This window comes from Paramormyrops kingsleyae, chromosome 25, assembly GCF_048594095.1.
Source record: "Paramormyrops kingsleyae isolate MSU_618 chromosome 25, PKINGS_0.4, whole genome shotgun sequence".
NCBI lineage: Eukaryota > Metazoa > Chordata > Actinopteri > Osteoglossiformes > Mormyridae > Paramormyrops > Paramormyrops kingsleyae.
Window position 1 is genome coordinate 12141528 of NC_132821.1, and position 24173 is coordinate 12165700.

At 42.4% G+C, this 24173-nt stretch overlaps 1 protein-coding gene across 2 annotated transcripts; it reads left to right on the forward strand.

The window, feature by feature from the left end:
• The first annotated feature begins 403 nt into the window (after positions 1-403).
• On the forward strand, positions 404-2214 carry LOC140582685 (uncharacterized). 2 transcript variants are annotated; one of them, XM_072706929.1, is made up of 4 exons: positions 404-584; positions 1162-1303; positions 1604-1723; positions 1919-2214. In XM_072706929.1, exons 2-4 carry the CDS (start codon positions 1163-1165, stop codon positions 2165-2167), a joined length of 510 nt encoding a protein of 169 aa, XP_072563030.1. In that variant the 5' UTR covers positions 404-584; position 1162; the 3' UTR covers positions 2168-2214. The 2 variants fall into 2 exon arrangements, with proteins under 2 accessions (XP_072563030.1, XP_072563029.1); XM_072706928.1 differs by having other exon boundaries at positions 405-584; positions 1162-1723.
• The last annotated feature ends 21959 nt before the right edge of the window (positions 2215-24173 follow it).

Here is a 24173-nt window from a genome sequence, read left to right on the forward strand (position 1 = left end):
ATATAAAATATTTCTCATATCTGGATTGCATACGATAATTAGGGTATATATACAAACGTATGACATGTGAAAGAAGCGCTAAAATCTCATAAATCGGTGAAGTTTACACATTAGTTGTAGTCAAACCATTAAGTCTTCGCAATGCTGCCATAATCACTGAGCGGAGTTTCGAATTGGTCCTGCCCATCCATGTACCCATATAAGGCTACTGCGTGACATCTCGCTCCGCCCACATCTCGCCCCGCCCCATCCCGCAGGCTGCAGCGAACACCTTCTCGAATCACTCAGCTGTCCCAGACACGTAATACGCATACGTTCTATGGGACGTCAAACGCCTCGCTGTATGATTGGCCGAAATCCTCGCCCCCCCGCACCCCCACCGGCTATATAAAGGTAAGCGCAGCGTGCACGGTGTAGATCCTCCGATAAAGAGTCGAGTCGCACTTGTTTATTTCTCTGGTTTCCGCCAAGAAACAGGGTTATTCTTTTATAAAACCAAGTGCAGACGTTTTTTTCAACCGAAGGTCACCTAATCTTCGCTGGTGTGATTTTCAGGCGACTGACTGAGATACGGAATCAAAAAGGTGAGCTTTATTTTAACACGGTAATTTAATTAGATAATTGTACTTACGATTTATTGTCTAATAGATATGTGAGTATTATAGGATAGTCCGACATAAGCTAGTCAACAAAAGTGCTGTCTGTTAAATAAAGGAGGCTGTTTTTCTTTAAATGTCTGCGGCGCTATTTAGAGACTAATACAATGTTAGTATTGTAATGTATTGGTTTTTCGTTTGCCAGTCATATATGATGCACTGAAACCGACTTTCGCCACTGGTGTGTGGATGGGTGAATGTGAGGCATGTATTGTAAAGCGCTTCGAGTACTCGTAGGAGTAGGAAAGCGCTATATAAATGCAGTCCATTTACTTTATGGGCGGCGTAATACTATGGAAGATCGTAATATTGCGAGATGTTCGATTTGCGACGGTTTTTAACAAATCCGTAGGTTCCTATATATGCGAAGTTTTTTTTTTTTTGTACCAAATGTTCTTATGCTCAGTTTGGTTAAAATTTAATTACTGCAGCTTGGTCTAGTGGTGGAGTACTATTATCCTGTTTCGGACGTTTATTGGTTACCGTGGTTTTTTTTCTTCCCCAGAATGTGTGTGGATATCGTCAATATCAGTGAGTGGCCGACGCAGATGTCCCAGGCGATTAAGAAGGCCTTCCGCCGCCTAAGGGCGGCGCTGTCAAAAATCAAGCGTCGCTGTATAGCAGCCGTGAAGGCTCTGCGGCCTGAGGTGTGCCCCCTGCCGATCGTTACTCTGGGGAAAGATGAGAGTGCGAGTTCCCCAGATGAGCAGGATGTTGACCTGTCGGAGTGGCTGGAATGGGACTCCTCTGAAGTCTCTTCTCATGAGGCCGATGAAGCTGTTCCTGGGAAATCCAGTGTGTCCTCGGAGGGGCCAGGCTGTGACAGTGATTCGAGCTGGTCTGATGACGACGGTGATGACAACTCTGAGAATGCTCAGCTCTGGGAATCCTTCCGCAGTGATGACCCATACAATCCGCTGAGTTTCTCCTCTGTGGTGACATCTCAGGCCACTTGCCCACCAGAGGGCTGCACTGCAAAGGCTGGAGGGACGCAGGTGGAACATCTCTGTGATGAGGAACAGCGGCGCCCTCTGCAGGAGGAGATGCCCACTACAGGTCACAAAAAGGTATAATTTGGATGATATCACTGTGCCTCTGTGTTCCAGTCCCACAGGGAGACGCATTCTTTTTGGGTTTCACAACATCTTCAGTAATGCGTTAATACAAATGCAGTGAACAGCTAATGTATGTGGTTGGTTATGTGTTGCGCTCTTTGTGTAACACTCCAGGTTTCGTTTAACGCCTCCCCTTTGTTATTGCAGGTGACCTTCAGTGAGAAGGTGGAAGTGCGCCCTCTTGTGGCCTGGGCGTTTGCCAGCCGGGTTGCCCGTGATGGATCCTGCTGGTTGCAGATGGCCAGAGACAGAGACCGGTTCCGGAGGAGGGTGGAGGCAGCCAGTGATGTCATTGGGCCTGTCCTGCTCCCCCAGCACAGAGCAGCAGTTTGGGAGAGGCTTGGGAGGGGCTCCTCCACCTCCTCCAGACACCAATACCGGGAGGACTCTGAGTAGGAGAAGTACTTTTGTATACTGATTCTATAAACTTTTTTATATGACTATTTTCAAAAGAGTTGCTGATTTTGTAATACTGCCGCAGCATTCTCCACATGCTAATCACTGCCCCACATCGAATTGGCACTTTGCTCTGCCACATATCACTTTACTACCCCCTTTTGAATGTTGCATCGTAGTGCTGGGCGATAAAACGATCTCGATTTTATATCGATTAAAAAAAATGAGGACGATCATGATGATAAACGGACTATAAAACTCGATCAACCAAGTTTGCTCCATTTTAGAGAATGCGCCGAGACAGACAACTCGATGGCCTATCAAGCAGAGCGTTTACTGAACGCTAGCACAACAGCCAATCACCGACCCCATTGTAATTTTGCCCATCCTCCCTTAAAGAAGCAATGGGTGCGTTTGAGTTGTTGAGCCTTAGGTCTGTCTGCAGCTGACGTGACGTGGAGCACGATCTGCCGTCGGCTGCAGGGGTGGAGTATAAACCGACTGCAGCCAAGTCGGACAACTGCTACTCCTTGTGTGCGAGACCTGACTGCAATGGCAGCACTGCCAGAAGGGTGTAGATCTATACAAATATCACCTGCATGCACATTACTACTTTTACAATAACCAACTCCTGATACAAACTGTTAGCAGTGAATAAAACTATTGTGTACAGTGGCTCTGTGTAAAAAGAGCTGCCAGGAAAAAGATCAAATACACGTATTTCAAGGATTCAAATTTTTTATGTACAGAGTACAATGCAATTCTTACTTGAATGCCTTCACAGACTGGACGATTAAACAAATAAAGCAGTGCAACATTACAGTAACTAACAAATAAACCACTAACATGTACTGTTAGAGCATTTATGTAACTTATTTAAACTTTATTTTACCAGGTAAATGAACTGAAAACCAGTTCTCACTGCTTTACGTTCTTTTCGGGAGAAATAGCAGATAACGCATTGGAACTTCCTGGGATACAAACGTCATACGCGTGACTAAAATCTTTAGCCAATAAGGGCAAAGTTGTGTCGTCACGGAGGCGGTTCCAGTTTGTGCTGCACGTCTTGCTCTCGCAAGGATTTTGTACCATGTGACATGGTGACGAGTGCTGACGTTTTGCAGCGCTGGACAAAAAAAATCTAACCATGCTTTGGCATTTTTTTGAATAAGTGTTTTTGTTTGGTTTAGATACTTTTCTACCTCAGAATTTTAAAAGGTTAAGAGACCAAGAATAGAGGAAGATACTTGTTGCAGTCAGTTCTGTCCTGCTTTATTTTATGTTTGCCCTTTAACATATTTGCAATATTATACAGTTTTGCACATTGTTACATTATTATACGGTTTTGTTCATTTCAGCTATGTTCCTTTGAATACTTGAAAATGAATAACCTTTTATAATTTTAAGGGAATTTTGTATGTAAACAGTAAAATTTGTTGGAAAAATAAGTATTTGTTTACTAATATTGTTTCAATCTATTCATTCTATTTGTCAGAATAGGGTTAATTTTATTATTTTGATTATTACATTATTACATGGAACAGCATTGTGAAACTATAATATTGATAATTATCGATATCGGTCAATACAGGAATAAATATTGTGATAATTTTTTTTGCCATATCGCCCAGCTCTACACGGAGGTATTTTTGACTCACTATCAAACACGATGTAAATTTCCCTGTAGTAATTAATACATTAATAGACACAAAAAACCCAGAGGCACACCAACGAAAACACAACGCAATGCTAGTACCAACTAGCAAGAACTAGCTAACCAGCTAAAAATTCGCAATTAACTTCTAAATTATCGAAACTCAGTTACATCGATAAGTACATAAATTACCACGAAACATACACTCACCTAAAGGATTATTAGGAACACCATACTAATACGGTGTTTGACCCCCTTTCGCCTTCAGAACTGCCTTAATTCTACGTGGCATTGATTCAACAAGGTGCTGAAAGCATTCTTTAGAACTGTTGGCCCATATTGATAGGATAGCATCTTGCAGTTGATGGAGATTTGTGGGATGCACATCCAGGGCACGAAGCTCCCGTTCCACCACATCCCAAAGATGCTCTATTGGGTTGAGATCTGGTGACTGGGGGGGCCATTTTAGTACAGTGAACTCATTGTCATGTTCAAGAAGCCAATTTGAAATGATTCGAGTTTTGTGACATGGTGCATTATCCTGCTGGAAGTAGCCATCAGAGGATGGGTACATGGTGGTCATAAAGGGATGGACATGGTCAGAAACAATGCTCAGGTAGGCCGTGGCATTTAAATGATGCCCAACTGGCACTAAGGGGCCTAAAGTGTGCCAAGAAAACATCCCCCACACCATTACACCATCACCACCAGCCTGCACAGTGGTAACAAGGCATGATGGATCCATGTTCTCATTCTGTTTACGCCAAATTCTGACTCTACCATTTGAATGTCTCAACAGAAATTGAGACTCATCAGACCAGGCAACATTTTTCCAGTCTTCAACTGTCCAATTTTGGTGAGCTCGTGCAAATTGTAGCCTCTTTTTCCTATTTGTAGTGGAGATGAGTGGTACCCGGTGGGGTCTTCTGCTGTTGTAGCCCATCCGCCTCAAGGTTGTGCGTGTTGTGGCTTCACAAATGCTTTGCTGCATACCTCGGTTGTAACGAGTGGTTATTTCAGTCAAAGTTGCTCTTCTATCAGCTTTAATCAGTCGGCCCATTCTCCTCTGACCTCTAGCATCAACAAGGCATTTTCGCCCACAGGACTGCCGCATACTGGATGTTTTTCCTTTTGCACACCGTTCTTTGTAAACCCTAGAAATGGTTGTGCGTGAAAATCCCATTAAATGAGTTGATTGTGAAATACTCAGACCGGCCCGTCTGGCACCAACAACCATGCCACGCTCAAAATTGCTTAAATCACCTTTCCCATTCTGACATTCAGTTTGGAGTTCAGGAGATTGTCTTGACCAGGACCACACCCCTAAATGCATTGAAGCAACTGCCATGTGATTGGTTGATTAGATAATTGCATTAATGAGAAATTGAACAGTTGTTCCTAATAATCCTTTAGGTGAGTGTAGTCTTATAAGAAATACTATACCGTTTTCATCAAGAAATATCTCTATCCAGCAAATTAAATACTGTCATGTATTATCTGTAAAAACAAAAAACACCGAAAAGGCATGTGATGTTTTAAAATATATGGCTTGTTTACCTCAAGAGCTTCGTAAAAAGACATGAAAACAACAGCGAAACCGTGTTCAAATCAGCGCGCGACAGGGGAAATATAGGAAAACTGAATTGCCCGGAACACCTGATCTTTTTTTCCATTACAAATTCTGTTTTATAATCTTTGATCGGTTTAGGACAAGTGATCAAATTCTGGGTGTGCAAAAATCAGCTTTAGGGTACTTTCATGGACTTCGAACAAACTCACATATTTGCATGAGTGAATGGGGCTTCAACAGTTGAAATTAAATAAAATTTTACAGAAACATGGCATTTGATTTCTCCCTTGTTTGTTATAAATTGGGGCCTAATTTGCACATGTGTACCAATTTTGGTATGGAAAAAAAAAACTTATGAAACGTATGAACAGCCCTTATCAGGTGCTAAATGCTAATGAGGAGACCGCTGCGAGTGGGTTGATCTGTATAATAGAGCAATGGTGCCATCTGGTGATCCAAAAAAGTTTTGCAGGTACGTTAGCAATGGCGTTTAAAAATGAAACCAAGACCTACCTCATTTATTAATCTTGTGATTAATTCAATTACAAGAATTTTAAAAACACGGGTCGGAAACGTCACATTGATTTTTTGGCAGATAAAACATGCCATTTTTCATTTTTAATTACAAACTTAGATCTCATCTGCACACCCGTGCACAATTTTGCTCATGAAAGAAGACAAATTAGGGTATGAACGGCGCTTTTCAAGTGTTAAAAATGCAGGTAAGCAGACAGCAATCTGTATAATGGAGCGATAGTGCCATCTGGTGACCAAAAAAAACTTTGCAGGCATTCAAGCGATGGCATTTTAAAGTGAAATCAAGACCCCAGATCTTCTATTCATGCGCGATTTTATAAAACTTATTTAAAACACGGGTAGAAAATCGCCCGCCCGTTTACAAACGTTTGGATGAATAAATGCATTTTAAGTAGGCACACGCGACAACCGGATACCCAGCACAAGAAGTATGTACACTAACTAATACAAAGTAAACAGAGGCTACATCCAAGAGGTACACAGGGGTATATACACGCGCTCGCGAGATATGCCGAGACATGCAGATACCGCCGGTGTTCTGAAATTTTTTCCTACCAGCATAAATATTTGCTCCCCTTTAAAGGTGTGTCAGGGACCGAGATGGAAGGCACGAGGAACACAGGCGGATTAGGAAAAAATCCTTTTTTTTTAATTCACAAAAAGAAAGCAATTTAACAAAGAATAAACTTGGGCCCACAAAAAAAAGTCAACTAATCAATAACTAAATAACCTAAACCAAACATACTGACCTCCTATAGACAAGACACCATGAGGGCTATATATACACTGGTTGGCCAAACCACAAGACACAAAAGGGGTAAAACCAATAACAAATACCACAAATACACCCATACAAAAGTCAGATAATGTTTCAATCAAAACAAACAAAATCAAATCAAATTAAGTGAATCCGAAAAAATATACCTAAACAATAAAAAGAAACTAAATGCAAACTATTCCACTCCCACGGCAAACAGCCAGTTGGAGTTGTCCAACTTCCTGCATTTAGCCCAGCTTCCATGTTGGCCACCTCTTTTGCCTGGAGCAGCAAGGAATCCTCCCCTGCACTCCACACACGGTAAATCAAAAGAAACAAATTAAACTCAATAAATACTCAACACATTATTCCAGTTAACCAAATGTGTGCGCCTCATCTAGTAAACTGGTTAAATGTGCCAAATAAAGAAATACATAAATTAAATGTTAATTGCTAATATATTGCAACTTAAACTAAACAAACTCAAACATAGAATAACAAATGACCATAAATGATACTTCCCTTAAAATGGGGGCAGCCATCACAGGGTGGTACAGTAGGATATTATTATAGACATAAACACTCCATAAATATCTGCTCCCCTCTCTGTTAAGGGTGGTAGGACATTATTATAGACATAAACACTCCATAAATATCTGCTCCCCTCTCTGTTAAGGGTGGTAGGATATTATTATAGACGTAAACACTCCATAAATATCTGCTCCCCTCTCTGTTAAGGGTGGTAAGACATTATTATAGACATAAACACTCCATAAATATCTGCTCCCCTCTCTGTTAAGGGTGGTAGGATATTATTATAGACATAAACACTCCATAAATATCTGCTCCCCTCTCTGTTAAGGGTGGTAGGATATTATTATAGACGTAAACACTCCATAAATATCTGCTCCCCTCTCTGTTAAGGGTGGTAGGATATTATTATAGACATAAACACTCCATAAATATCTGCTCTCCTCTCTGTTAAGGGTGGTAGGACATTATTATAGACGTAAACACTCCATAAATATCTGCTCCCCTCTCTGTTAAGGGTGGTAAGACATTATTATAGACGTAAACACTCCATAAATATCTGCTCCCCTCTCTGTTAAGGGTGGTAAGACATTATTATAGACATAAACACTCCATAAATATCTGCTCCCCTCTTTGTTAAGGGTGGTAGGACATTATTATAGACGTAAACACTCCATAAATATCTGCTCCCCTCTATGTTAAGGGTGGTAGGACATTATTAAAGATACAGAAATATAGATATAGTTATCTTTCATATTGTCATAGTTAATCTTTAAATGTCCACGTTCTTCCCTTTAGTGAATGTATCTCTGGGTATCCTAACCCATCCCAACCCATTTCATATTTAAAACATTTGGGAATATGAATATTTCATATAAGATGACCACAGTGTAGAGCCCTATTATTCAAATCACAGTCCTCGAGGTCCAAGCACTGTTGGTTCTCCAGCCTTCCTTTACCTGTGAGCCAGATGTGAAGCCTCTGACCAATCAGAATCAGTAATTATTAAACTACCTGGGAGAACTGAAAACAAGGCCTGGATTTGGAATCAAGGTCCAGATTTGAAGAGCCCTGGTGTAGAGTATAGATATTGATTTTTTTGTCCAATCACAATGTCCCCACTAGTTTCATTAGTTATACAGCACCTGAAAACAGAGGAAATTTTATAATGTTACACAAAGCTGACCCTGACACATACTTGTAAAAGAGAAAATATAAAACTCTTATAACCCATGACTCTTCAAAAAACTGATATTTTCAGAAATGGTAACAGAAAGGATAATATATTCATGCGTGTTCCAATATAATGTGTCTTGGGATAAAATGTAGTCTTTGCATAGAGAAGTCACGACATGACTTTCAGCACAAAAAAATTAAGTAAATTCTGTTTTTATTGATTCATACATTTTGTTTTCATTACGTTTCACAGGGCCCAAGTGCAGTATTAGATTGTTAATGCAAACATTATGCTCGGATCATTAGAAATACTGTTCACTTTTTCGTGAGTAAAAACGTGTACATGAAATCTTATTTATCTATTTTTAGTAACAGATAATAGGAATGCGATTTTATGTAACATGTTTCAGAATGAAAGATGAATAGTTACCACAGAGACTTAAATTGTTATGCAAACTATGGATACTGCAAGCCCTGAGTTAATTTCGCACACAGCCAAGTTTTAAAGCAGCGTGAAAATCACGCGGATGCTTTGCAGGCAAGAGTGTATTCAAACTGCACTCTGACACACATGCACATGGTAAGTCAAAAATGTATGACACTCAAACACGCACACACATATATATATATTTCTAAAATTGCGATAAAACTAACCTTGTTTCTTCTTCGAAAAGCAGAGACTCGAAAGCAGCAGATATTTATGGGTGTGTTAAGTAGCGAACGAGCATGTGCAGTTAACTCGGGTAGGACATTTTCATGGGTAGGAAAGAATTTCAGAACACCGGCGCCATTTCTGTTACCCTTTTCGTGAATCTGCCATCTTGGAGGCTGTGTACGGCAATCTTTTGTTTATTTTTTTTTTCCTATGTGATTTGGGTGCAGTGGAAGGAAATGGGGTATTGAATTTATTTAATTTTTTTTGTAATTGACAACTTTTGTACGGCACTGTACTACTATACAGGTTGGGGTTTTTTTCCGTTGGAAACCTTCGGCCTCAGCGCTGCAGAGCCTAACTGCGATGGCGAGCTCTACTTCAGACATTGAGCTAAGTTTTTCCTTCATCAGGTCACCAACGGTGACTCTGAAATTAATCAGTGTACCTCTATTACTTTTTTTGTTTGTTTTTTTTGTTACTTGTCCAATTGACATTTGTACATCTGTCCCTGTATTTTTTTTGTTGTTGAAAATTGGTATCGTACGGAAGTCATTAGCTGTAATTATATGGTTTTGGGAATTTCTGTTTTATTTAAAGAAGAAATATAATTTAAAAGGGGAGTAAACTCATTGTGCCCGTTGGCAAAATACTGTTACTACAATTGTTTTTTTTTCTGTATATGCATTTAGGTGGGTATATTTATGTTTTTTTTCTCCCCTTTTCGCCTCAGTAAAAGTGAGGTGTAAATAATCTCTTAAATCTGTGGTCGGGTCTGCTCCTTTGTCACTGCTCCCACCGAACCTAGCACACTGGTCCCTGTACACCTACCACTCGCCATAGTGAGTGGAACTGGGGTTACATAGGGCAAGTTTTAGAAAAGACTAATTACCATACTGTATTAGCATCTTCCGCTTACCTGGTTTAATGTAACCCTAACCTTCCATCACCCTGCTGCGGCTAGAAATTCTGTCCATTAAGGTTATGAACCCTGGCAAAGTCCAACCCTCACCGGGAACAGGTCCGATTACTGCAAAAGCCAAGTCACCAGGCGCTCACCTACGGGCCCATTCCCCTGGCTTGGCTCCAGGGCAGGGCCCCAGTGACCTCCTGAGGTCTTCTGGACCACTCTTCGTCTGGCCCTTCACCTAGGACCAATTTGCCTTGGTAGACCCCTGAAACATATGAGCACTCAAAGGTGGCAGCTCAAGAAGAAGAGTAGCTATAAATGTGAAACTCCTACCTGATGCCCTGAGAGAATTGAAGAGAAGCTCCAAGTGATCCTGAATGAAGCTGTATGTGCAGACATAACGCTGAACTTGGAGGAGGCCAGGAATCATCATCAAAAATGTCTCAGTGTTGATGACAAAGCCGATGACTGACAGGTACCTTAAAAAAAAATGTTTTATTAATATGATAATGGAAAGACAAGACACCTTGAGAGCGTCTAGCATATTTTATTTATATGACTTTTCAACAAATATCCATGAGATGTGACAACACGTAATGACAGGGATGGTAACAGTAATACATCTTTTTCTCCAGTAATGTCCCTGACTGGCAAATGACTACAAAGCTACTGGTTGCAAAATTACTGGGTGCTTCTTCAGAATGTCAAGATTAAGGTCCTTGAAATCAATGATTTACCTCGAGGATGCTAAAGCAACTAGGAACAATATAGAAACTGAACTGGGAAAGTTTGACAAGAACATGCCATACAAACCAATTGACACCTGTATGAACGGAAGAACACTGAACACAAGAAAATTCCAACAGAAACAAAACTGCAGACACCAAAAGGCTTTGCACACAAAAGCATCATATAAACATACATACCATTTTTCACAGCATCATATGAAAATACCATTTTTCACAGCATCATATGCACATACATACAATTTTTGACATTTGTATGACCTGAAAAACATTGACAGAAGTCAACAGAAACAAAACTGCAGATAGCAAGAATATCAGAACAAGAGAACAGAGCATCTTATGAACTCGATGCACAACAAGATAATAGAGCATAATCTGAACTTGTGATTTCATGAACTTTTCATGGAAACCATTCACTATTTTAAAAGACCTTTTTGTTTGATGAAGGGGTGTGCCATCTTTCATCACCAAACTGCCTCTCAAGAAGAACTCTACCCAGGGGAGCTTTGAAACCTGTGGCACAGGGATTGCAACTGTTCAGGATGTCAAAGAGCCTGTCAATTATCTAAGAAAACAAATGACTATTAACCAAAACCATCTTAAATATCACCATAACAGGGTGTCTGTAGGTATGAAAGAGATCAAATTAATATCTAATTTCAATATATACAACAAATAAACATTTAAGTCCTAAGCTTTGCTTGGATTTCCACCTACAGGTAAGTATGAAAGGTAAGTATAAACAGAGTTGGGTTTCATGAAGAATATGCAATGTTATATAACAATGTTTTCATGTTGTATTACCTCAATGAATTCAACTGTTTCTTCACAGTGTTTATAGTGTGAATATCAAGGTCCCTCAATGTGTATAGAGCTACTGCTACAGAGTCCATCTTTTGTTTGGACATTTTTGAGATCAACAATGTATGACCAGTTGATTTCTCCAGTAGTGCTGCTTATTGGACTGTAAGCCTGCAACATGTTGCATGCCAGCTTCAGCATGTGACAAGCATCCACCAACACAAAAACCCTGTCACCAGTCACTGGATGTTCAAAGAAGGTTTGTAATGGCTCATGAGGGTTTCCTTTTAACTTGCCCCTTTGTGCTTGCACATGTTCATGTTGCAGGCATGCCCATCCATTGTCATGCAAACCACTCTTATGCTACATGCATGCAGGGACGGATTATGGGTTGTGTGGGCCCCTGGGCAAAACGTTTGCGAGCCCCCCCCCCCCACCACCAGCACCACCACCACCACCACCACAATTCAAGGGCCCTTGGCAGCCAAACGCCCTCCCTCCATGTTTCCATCAGAGGCCCTGTAGGGTCAGGGGCCCTTGTAGGCAGAGGATCAAAGAATGTAGGCCCTCTAAAATAGACAAACGAAAATACATTGTTGATAAGCGTTGCAAATTGTTTTGGGCTAGGGGCCCCACGGGCCTCCTGCACCCCAAGGGCCCCTGGGCAGCGGCCCCGCTGGCCCGGTCCGTAATCCGTCCCTGCGTGCATGCAGTTCCTCCAAAGCATGGACAACCAGGACCTTCTGTGTGTCTGGTGACAGCGACTTTGTGAGGTAGTAGGCAATTGGAGCTTTCCAATGACCCTGTAAGCCAGGGGTGTCCAATCTTATCCGCAAAGGGCCGGGGTGTATGCAGGTTTTTTGGATAACCTGTAGGTCAGCTGTTCAAACCCAGGTGTGAGGACTCTTCAGTCAATCAGTCCTCTAATTAGTAATCTAATTAGGGAGTTGCAGCGAAAACCCGCATACACACCGGCCCTTTGCGGATAAGATTGGACACCCCTGCTGTAAGCCAACCGCCATGAAAACAAGCATGTTTGTGGCTACATCAGTCTCATCCCTGCCATCCCCCATACCAACAAATCCAGACATTTTTCGCCTATGGGGGTTGTACTGAATCTGTTTTATGATGGCCATGGCATCCAACATGAGTGCCACACAACCATATTTAGGTGGGTCTTGTGTAAGTCATCTCTGCAACATGTCCAACATCATCGTATTGAGTCCAGGCTTGGCATCCACTGATTACATCCACATTTGCAAAAAGAAAACAAATAGCATATTTCAGCATTTTAACCCTGGCATCCCTATTTCAGGCACTTTTTCTATCTCTCATTTTTTTCTGAAATTGTTCGCATTTTCTAAGACTTTCAAAAGTAGTGAAAATAGCAGATCAACAAGCTCACAGCGTATACATCAGTTCGCTGTTTGTCGTACAACATAGTATGTAGGGCTGAAGTGGTTTAGTAGTTGGACCAGTATGTTTAAAAAACGTTTAATCACATAACATGAACAATACCTTTGCAAGGTATGTGGATGTGGGAGGGGAAGATGCAGAGACTCCCTCAGGCAGCTGTATGCTTTTGGACCATGGAGGTCGAGTGTAAGGGCAGACACTCTCTGGTCCTTTGTGTATTCATGGCCCCCAAAGAGGTCTATCTGAAGATCTGAAATTCAATTAATTGAAACAATACCTACAGTATATGAATTTTTAAAAAGAGTGTTAACATAACATATACATGAAGTTCCAAGTTGTACTCATCAATTTATTTTACCCGGGTAGAAATCAAGCCTCTCTTTCTACTTGTTGTTTATGAGGTTCTTTTTATTCAGATCTTCGCAAAGACTCTTCACCGTTATCTTTGCCCTCTATTCTCGGGCCTTACCATTCCGCTTCTCCCCCTCCAGACTTTCCACTCTAGCCAAAGCGTCACCGAGTCCAGCCTTTAGACGAGTGGGAGAATCGGCCAATGCATAGGAGTGGTCCTAGTAGAAAGGAGGATGGAAAGGGTGTGTGTGTGCATCAGGGATGAATTGTCAATAATGGGACGTTTCAAAGTGTGCACATCTGTAGATGTGAGTATGTTTAAAAAAGGGCCACGATGCTCACAGCTGTATGGAACATACCAAATACAAATACTTACAACACTGGGCTAAGGTTCACTTTCAGGGAAATGCTGAGAAAGGTCCACTGTTAAGCTCTCTTCAGCTTTCCTTGAAGCTTTAATGGTCCTGCTTGCTACTGGCTAAAATGGCAGAAACCTAATACTTAAAAACAACTTGGCTGTCGACTTTGGTCCAACATTTCTGACATTGTGGTGACAACGACTGGAGAGTTTACTATGTTATTTAATATTAAATTATAACATAGCTAGTTACTTAATTTTACGGATAATTTCGGAAACTGAATGACCCACGATTGGATACACGTTGTAGCTGTATAAACTAAATAACTTTCAAATTTAGAATAAACTAGAACATTTCCTAAAGTTCATTTGATCTTCTAGCTGGCCTGTGTGAATAGATTGGCTTGAAAAATGTCACAAAGCTGATATCGGGCTCAAACAAAGCTGATTTACACAGATAAAGTATATGAGACTGGAGTGTTTCCACAGTGTATTAGTATGTTTTACTTAAGTGTAATAATCTGAATAATGCTTTGATCATTTAAAATAACCCATTAGATGTTTTTGTTATTGTCCATCTTTTCCCTAACCAGATCAGACCCTTGTTCTGCAGGATTAAACTTAGCGTCCCAGTCCTGGACCGCTTCTTTAACCAGCAGGACTCCAGGCCTGATTTTCGGCTAATAAGGGAGTCTCTGGCAGTGCTGCTCAGAGTACCTCACTGGTTTGCACCAGAATACCTTAGTGATCTGCTGACCACATACAATCCCCCACACTTGCTTCGTTCTCAAGGTGCGGGATATCTGTTAGTACCTAGGGTAGAAAGAGCTACGGCAGGCTGCAGAGCTTTCTCCTATAGAGCTCCTCAGCTGTGGGACGGTCTTCCACCAGATGTGCGGGTTTCAGACTCACTCTCAATATTCAAGTCTAGAATAAAAACACACCTATTTAGTTTAGCTTTTAGGGACACTAGTTCTAGCTCTAGCTAACTTCTCACTCCCAGTTTAACCTATAGTGTGAGGTGTTGAGCTGGGTGGGGATCGGTGCCATTGGCTTTGGATAAACTGAATTGACAGTGCTGTCACGCTAGCTTCACAATCGCTTGTGGGATTGGAGTGCTGACATTTCAGGGACTCCCCATGCCTGCATTCCCACCTGCCTCTCCCTCCTACTTATGCTGCCATAGCCATATCTGCCGATCTACCTTTTAGCACTGCCTATAGTCTCCCCTACTTTGACTAATTGCATTTATTTCCCCTACTTCTCCTGGGGGGTGCTGCCTGGAGCCCTCAATCTATCAAGATGTCCAGCACACCCTGCTACATGTGACGTCGCCTCTAACAATGACGTCCGTGCATCCAGCTCGCCGTTCTGCCTGTGTCATCTTCCTTGTATGACCCGCTCCCTGCCTTCTGGCTGCCTGGCGATTGGAGGGAGCGTTGGCACCGGCTTGCCATCTCCCCCCTGCTCCCTGTTCGTGTCTCAGATTTAACTGTATTTGACTCTCCCTGCCGGCCCCTGGAGGATGGGCTCCCCCTTTGAGTCTGGTCCCTCCCAAGGTTTTTTCCTTCTAGGGAGTTTTTCCTTGCCACTGTCGCCTATGGCTTACTCACTGGGGGCTTTGGGTGGGGATGCTGTAAAGCGCTTTGAGACAATGTAATGTTGTGATAATGCGCTATACAAAAATAAATTATTTGTTGTTGGGGATTCAAACCTGCAATCGTTCAATTACAAGGGTGCTTCCCTAACCATTAAGCCACCACTGCCCACAAGATTGTCCCATATATTGCCTGTCTTGATGTCATGGGTTCCATACAGGATGAGGGTTAAACTGCATTCATAAGCATAAGATGTTTAAACTGACAGATTATTGTTTTTATACCTCCAAGCCATGGTGGCCGAATTCTTGGCCCCGGTGAAGAGGTGGTCATTCTCACCTCTCATTTTAATGAATTGAGCTGACTGCTCTTTGGTCCCTAAAACAAAATTACTTAATACCACCAAACAAAAGCAGCTTTAGTAACAAAATTAGCAGCTTAATTAGCAGTGGTGGTGGGGCCCTCATACCCGAACTGCACCCCCTAATTTTTTTTTTTTAATTTTATTTTAGCAAGACAAAACCATACACACACTGGCTGGAATACAACACAAAGGAAAGCAAAAAATATACATACAATGACAAACAGAGTATTATATCACAGATCAAAATCGACAATAACCGGGGAGAATACATAAATTATCTATACACCACTAGTAACACATTCCAAACCACAAGATGTCACAGGTAGAAGCATTTATGAAATTAAGGTATGGAGTCCATATGCGAATGAAAGCATCAGTTGTCAAATGAATAATACAGGTCAAGAGTTCCAGAGGGATAATCTCCCTAATAATTGAATGCCAGCCTTTGATGGATGGAGGCTTATCACTGATCCATGACATCAGCAAATTCTTCCTGGCAGCAAAAGACAACAAACTAAAAAGTCGTCTTTCAAATTTATTTGGAATGAGCTTACAAGGAAAGCCCAAGAGAAGTAACAAAGGATCCAGATCCAGGCCAAAGATGTTGTTCAATTGAGCCACAACTTTGGACCAATATGCCTGGATCCTATAACAGTTCCAAATGCAATGAATATAATCTCCTACATTAGACTTACACTTAGGACGGAGTGGCGAGTGACTTGCATTATATTTATGTCTTAATTGTGGCATGATATGTAGTCTATGTAAAATTCTAAGCTGAATGGCTCTTGCCCTATTACAAACCGAGAGCCTGTTAGCTTGAGACCAAACCGTCTCCCATTCCTCTACTGGAATATCCACCCCCAGGTCTCTTTCCCAAATCAGTCTTAGATATGAAGTGCTATCTGCACCATAGGAGCATAGAGCTTTATAGAAAAGGGAGATCAACCTGTGTGATGGGGAGTTCCAGAGGATTTCCTCAATAACAGAAAAAGAGTATTTAGAGATAAATGTGGTATTTTTGAATATATAGTTTCTAATTTGCAAAAATCTAAAAAAGTGGTCTAGGTAGATTATATTTAGAAACTAAATTATCAAAAGACATTAGAGATCCATCCTCAAACAAGTCACCCATCCTACAAATACCAAGAATAGGCCAAAGATTAAAACCTGAATCTGTGACACTTGGCAGGAACTCTGGATCATTCAAAATAGGCAGAAGAGGTGAGGTTATATCGCTCTTGCCTTCCATCCTTTGAATAGCACGCCATGCCTTGAGGGTATTGGGTACTAAAGGACTATTATACAGAGTTCTGCATAAATTTGAATTAGAAACAAATAATAAGTTTTGTAAGGGGCAGCTGCACTGTAAAGATTCTAGATCAAGCCACACTGATTTAGGGTCTTTAATAAGCCATTCATTAATAAACCTAAGATGGCAAGCCAACTGATATAATCTAATATTTGGGAGGTCCAAGCCACCCTTTGCATTAGAGAGCTGAAGTTTAGATAGTTTTAATTTGGGTTTCCTTTTGCTCCAAATAAATGAACTGAGCCACCCAGTTAACTCTTTTATAGCCTTATTAGACAATAAAATAGGAATCATTTGCAATGGATACAGTAAGCGGGGTAAGGCATTCATTTTTATCAGAGCCACCCTCCCCAGCCATGACAGAGGGAGAGCCATCCACCTATTCAAATCATCATGGATATTTCCTAACAATGGTGTGAAATTGACTTTATATAATTGCTTCAAAAGTAGGGGTCACATGAATACCCAAGTATACAAAACCATCCTCAGAGCATTTAAAGGGAAAAGACGGAGATTGATTGGTGGGCTTCTTATTACCTAAGAATAGGGCAACTGATTTTGAAAAAGATTATTCATTCATCAAATTTAAAGCTCTTAATTTCTAATCTATTGGCCCAAGTATATCCTGATTGCACTGTACTATTTTCTTGTATGCAGTTTTTATGTGAAATAACTCTTTAAATGTGAAATAAAGTGACACTTTTCTAGTAACATCCAGGTATAATTGTTTTGTTTTTGTTTTTTTGACAATGTATAAAGTTTAAGACCTTGTCGTTGCCCCAAGTATTACAGTATTTTAAGTGCGACCCACAGGTCACTTAATCAAGCGGTTAACATCAACATCTGAGATGAGGGGTAACAGACTTCGGAAGGGCCTGACAGTCTGTACGGATGCCTGGAATGAGGTCTGTTTCAGGTCCTACCTCAGGCTATAAAGCCAAATTAAGCGTCAAATTAAAGCACAACATTTGTGGTCCACACAGAGACCAGACACATGTCTATAGCCCCAGCAGTTTTAGAGTAACCCTTCAAAATATTTGGAGCATTATAGACTGGGCCACTACCTATCTGATGCGTGGCACACTGACCTGTAATACACCGCAAATACACCAAAGCACGTGACGAACTGAAACACACAGCCCGTCTACTCAAATAATCACGCTTTTATTTTACAGTTTCCAAGGGAATTAGCAGGATAACCTTAGCAAAATCACAGAGGTCAAAGCAATGACCGACAATATAAAATGTACACAGGCAAATAAAGCTGACAACCTACAGTATTTGTGGAGCATAAAAACATGATGAATAATGGGACCATTTAAGGAAAAAAAACCTCAACTATTTTACCAGTGCGACCCACAGGTTACTTACTGAAGCGGTTAACATCAACATCTGAGATGACGGGTAACAGACTTCAGAAGGGCTAATAATGATATATATAGTTGATATACAATTAGTATTAAGCTTGTCCTAACTTAAATTAAATTAGAAAGTTATTAAACTTATATTAGACATATTATATATGATGTTATTTATCAAAGGCATTGAGCACTAAACAATGGAGATGACAATTGGAATTTCAACTAAAAGTAAGTGATAAGCAGAAGAAAACAGGGAACAGGGCCACACAGGCAAGTTAGCTGTAGTTGTGAGCAAATTACAATGATGCAAATATTTTTAATCCAACTATTTAGTTACAAATTCCTCAGCCTGGGAGTCATCAGCATTTGAATCAAGCAGGTCAGTTACTAAAGCCGTTAACATCAGCTTCTGAGATGAGGGGACAAATACCTGGATTGGGCTTGCCAGCCTAGGGCTATTGTTTCCTTGATAGCTGTTTTGCACTTCTCTGCGATGCACATGCAGGGCCACCCATCCCCCAACAATCTGCCAACGTAACAATTAGGCTGAGATCACGTAAACATCCGGTCACGTTAACAGAGTGACTCAAATAAATGTATTAAAGAACCAGTAATGCCGAGCAATATACCAAAATATTCGGAACATTATACATTGAGCCTATCCTGCTAATATTAGTAGTCACTGTATGTCAAATGTCTGTGTCACAACAGTACGGATTAGAACAATATGTGGTACCATCAGTAATGCGATCTGGGCCCTTTAATGTGTCTGATCGTCCAGTGATGGTGAAGCGCAATGCAAAACTAGCCGATGTGTTCCCATGTGTTGCTCTGGAAGACATGGGTGATGATGATCTAGGGCATGTTGCGGGGCCGCTTGTAGTGCTCTCTCAAACGACTGCCTCGAATGCTCCATAAGGAAGTCGTCTTGCCGGTTCGGACGACCTTGATGAGAGACTCCGCCAAGCTGACTTAGGTGGAATTGATGTCAAGTCTTGTGATGTGTCGGGGACCTGTAAGTCCCAACTTGTTGATCTCATCACGCGCTATGAGGATATTTTCTCGCGCCACCACCTGGATTGTGGCAAGGCAAGGGGCTTTGTGCACAGAATCCATCTAGCTGACCACCGACCATTTCGTCTTCCATTTAGGAGAGTGCCGCCTAGTCAGTACCAAAAGCTGCGTCAGGTTCTGAGTGACATGGAGGAGAGGGAGATTATTAGGAAGTCAACTAGCGAGTATGCATCTCCTCTTGTATTAGTTTGGAAGAAGAATGGGGACCTCCGTGTCTGTACTGATTTTCGGTGGTTAAATAAGAGAACTTTGAAAGATGCGCACCCGCTACCTCATCAGGCCGACTGTTTAGCCGCGCTTGGTGGTAACACTCTGTTCAGTACTATGGACCTCACATCAGGCTTTTACAATATGCCTCTCCATGAGGATGATAGGAAATATTCGGCTTTTACAACACCTATGGGCCTATACGAATATAACCGTCTTCCTCAGGGGCTTTGTAACAGTCCTAGGAGCTTCATGAGGATGATGACAAGCATCTTTGGGGATCAGAACTTCATGAGCATGTTGTGCTACTTGGATGATCTGCTTGTCTATGCTCCGAATGAGAACATTACTCTTGAACGATTGGAAGTGGTGTTCAGCCGGCTGCGCCACCATAACCTCAAGTTGGCCCCAAAGAAGTGTCATTTTCTCAGAAGGGCTGTCAGGTTTTTAGGCCATGTGGTTACTGAGGAAGGAGTTGCCACGGATCCAGAAAAGGTTGAGAGCATCTCGAGGCTGACCAGTGCTGATCTTATGGAGCAGGATGGTGTGACGCCCTGTCCAAAAAGCATCAGATCTTTTCTTGGCTTGTTAAATTACTATCATCATTTTGTGCCAAACTTCTCCTCTGTGGCCAAACCACTGTTTGACTTGTTGTCTTGCAAAAAGGGGAAGCATAGGAGTGACAGGAAAGTGAAACATGAGTACAGGAAGCTAAGTCCATCTGACTGGACTCCTGTACATCAGTCTGCTTTTGATGAGCTAAAATTGTCCATGGCACAGTCTGTTATACTGGCTCATCCTGACTTCAGCCGTCCATTTATGCTAGCAACCGATGCCTCATTGGATGGCCTAGGAGCAGTGCTCTCTCAAGTTCAACGGGGTGACACACATGCCAGGCCGATAGCTTTCGCCAGCAAAACGCTCACTAGGTCACAGAAGAATTATCCAGCTCATCGGTTAGAATTTCTAGCTCTGAAGTGGGCTGTCTGTGAGAAATTCAGCCACTGGCTCAAGGGACACAAGTTTACTGTGTGGTCAGACAATAACCCTCTGACACATATTATGTCCAAACCGAAGCTGGACTGCTGTGAGCAGCGGTGGGTAGCCAAGCTGGCGAGCTATGACTTTGACATCAAGTATGTGCCGGGCTCTCAGAACATTGTGGCGGACGCCCTTAGCCGGATGCCATTTGTGAGGGCAGACATGGGCCGCAGGCTGTTGAATGAGCCTTTTAATAGTCTCCTTTGTGATGTTGGGGAGGTGTCTAATACCTCAGTTCGGAATGCCTTCAGGCTGCCATACGAATCCTCAGCTGCTATGGGAGGGGGACATGTACAGTTGCCACAGAACTCGGCCAGTATCTTGCATACAGATTTGGGGCATGTGGGGCGAGAGGAAGTCTCGGCTTTGCTTGAATCACTACAGGAGTGGGAAGCTGGAGTCGAATCTCGCGCTTCCGAGATGGTGCACCACTTACCTCAATTGGTCCAGACTGGTCATGACCCCTTACCTGCCTACTCGGTGACTGAGCTACGAGAGAGACAGCATGGTGACAAGATTCTGTCTAGGGTTTTACTGTATGTGGAGAGGCATCGCAGGCCTTCCAGACGGGACAGGATGAAGGAGTCTTTAGCTGTCCTGAGATACCTGAAGCAGTGGGATAAGTTGGTCGTTAGGAGTGGTATTTTGTACAGAGTATCTAGAGATTTGTTCTCCAAGTCTAAGAGATTTCAGTTTGTGGTCCCAAAATCACTTGTGCCTGAAGTCTTGGAAGGCATTCACGAACATTGTGGTCATCAAGGTCAGTCTAGAAGTCTGAACTTGGCGAGACAAAGATTTTTTTGGCCACAGTTAGATCAAGATGTGAGAGAGCATGTTCGTCACTGTCAGCGTTGTATTGTTGCGAAAACTGCTGAGCCAATGGACAGAGCTCCCCTGGAGAGTGTGATAACCACCAGACCAATGGAACTTGTCTGCATTGATTTCTGGTCTGCCGAGGACTCGCGTAACAGGTCTGTTGATGTGCTAGTTATCACAGACCACTTCACTAGGTTGGCCCAGGCTTTTCCCTGCAGAGACCAGTCTGCTAAACAGGTCGCCAGGGTGTTGTGGGACAGGTACTTTTGTGTGTATGGCTTTCCAGAGAGGGTTCATTCTGACCAGGGGGCGAGCTTTGAAAGTCAGCTGATCTGTGAACTTCTCAGGGTCTCTGGAGTGAGGAAATCGCACACAACCCCCTATCACCCCATGGGGAATGGCAGTGTTGAACGCTTTAATAAGACCCTTGGGAGCATGGTGAGAACCTTGGCCCCCACTGCAAAAGGGGACTGGCCAAGACAACTTCAGACCCTTACTTTTGTGTACAATTGCACTGCCCACGAGACGACGGGCTATGCCCCTTTTTATTTGATGTTTGGGAGGATTCCCCGTCTTCCTGTGGATGTCATGTTCAGGAGTGTCCTAAATGATCCTGCAGTTGGGGACTATGACAAGTATGTTGCGGCCCTGACAACAGATCTGAAGGGAGCCATGGTGATAGCGCAGGAGCACGCTGTTAAGGAGCAAAGGCGACATGCTGTACTTTACAACAGGAGGGTCAGGGGACCGACTATTGCGGTGAATGACCCGGTGCTGTTGGCCAACAAAGCTGAGAGAGGGAAGAGGAAGGTTGCCGATCGCTGGGAGTCGACAATCTATACTATAGTAGACAGGAACCCTAATACGCACACGTATAGGATTCGTAACAGTGTCACTGGGCAGGAGAAAGTGGTCCATAGGAATTTGCTAATGTTGGCTAATTTCCTGCCAGTTGCAGAGCGGGATTCACCGCTTAGCCTCTCATCATCTTTATCTAGTTTTGGTGCTGATGGCTTGGTGGAACAGATGGACGCAGATGAGGTTTTGTCTAGAGTGGGCGTTGCACCAGTCATCTCTGATCAGAGTCCCCAGGAAGGGGCAGTCCAAGATGAGCGGGATGGGTTCCTTGTAGGCCAGGGAAGTGCCCAGGGTAGCATGTGCGGTGATGTCGATATGGCGTCTGAAAGCATTGATTTGCTCTCTCTTCGGCCGCAGGCTGACACTGAACAGAGGACTGTTGAATGGGTCTCTCAGCTATCGGATGGATGCTCCCTGCCTGCCGTTGACAGTGTGTCACCGTGTCATTCGTTGGGTAGCACGTTGGATATGGATAGTGGCACAGGGGCTGGCGCCCAGTCTGTATGGCCTGACTCCGTGACTGCCATTGAGACTACTTCGGTTACTCTACTCCAGTGCTGAGTTGTGGTGGTTCTGGGAAGGGCCGTGAACTGAATGACTCCCCTTCCTGTGACCACGTTTTCCCTCCGGAGGTATGCACTGGTCCCACAAGCGCACCTGTGCGTGTTCATACTCGCCTTGGCCGTGTCATTAAACCAGTGAGTAGGCTACTATATACTATGTCCGGACAGGATGTTGTTACTGATGTCAAGTCTAATGTTCGGGGTGTTTACGAGTCATTGGTCAAGGTTTTTCATGCTTAAGGGATTGGTTACCCTATGTTGTTTTTTGGTCTCTCTCTTCTCTCGTTTTGCTTATATTTGCGGATATTCTTTCCGTTGCGATTTGTGCCCTTTAGTCTTAGATGCTGGAGCAAAGGTGTATGTGCATGGTTTGGTTACGTGTGATGCTTGGGTTTCGTGGGGTGTAGATGGCATCCTGCGGCCAGTGGTTGGTTGGGGAGTTTAGCGCTGCTCTCTTTCCTACCTCATCCTTATGGGATACTTATATAGTTGGCAGATTTGTGAGCATAGCATTTGCTTTTATTACCCTGTCGCATTGGCATTGTGGCTGCAACCGTTTGTACAATTTTGTCTGAATTCAGCAGGGGTGTATGTAACGGGAAGGGTTATGTAGTTGTGAATTCCGCCAAAATTTGTTCTTTTCTTTTATTGTATATATATATATATATATATATCTTTTTGTAACGATAAAAAGGGATCTAGCTTGAATGGTGCGCACTACTTTTTCTCTTAACATCGAGGAGGGATATGTTGGCCACCCAGTGCTGTGACCCGCACGCGTGCCATGCTTCGCCATATGCATGCGCTTACGCTGTGCGAGGTAGGACAGAAAATATAATCGCTGTAAAATTATTTTACTTTTAAATAAGATAGACGGTTTATAGATCACATAAGTGTGTGCATTATAAGGACACTAGACATTGCAGCGAAGTGTTATGATTTTGTGCAGTTTTATATGTTATTTCCCCATTGAAATTGTACTTAAATATTGAATTGACTTCGCGCCATGCTGCGTAGCATAGTCATTAGCATCAAAAAATACTAACATATGTCTGTAAACGTATCCTTTTATCTCTTTTATTTTTATTCAGAGCGATAGCGGTGGCCCAGACAGTCTCGATGTTTGTATACCTTTTCTTTTGTGCAGGTGCGTATTTGAGTTTCATTTCCCTTTCTGTATAAATACGTTACATATTAGTTACTTGAAAAAAATAATAACTGCTCTCCTCTCACTGTGGATGTGAATGTTTATGACGAATACCACTATACGATCACAGTATTTTGTGTTTCTTTTGCCTGTGCTGGCTAAACTCTGTATTTGGCGCGCGCTGTATGCACGCGTGCCATGCTTCG

Coding starts and splice junctions, on each gene's coding strand:
- LOC140582685 (XM_072706928.1), top strand. CDS start 1,163: ATGTGTGTGGATATCGTCAATATCAGTGAGTGGCCGACGCAGATGTCC. Junction 1,724..1,918: donor CCACTACAGGTCACAAAAAG/GTATAATTTGGA, acceptor TTGTTATTGCAG/GTGACCTTCAGTGAGAAGGT.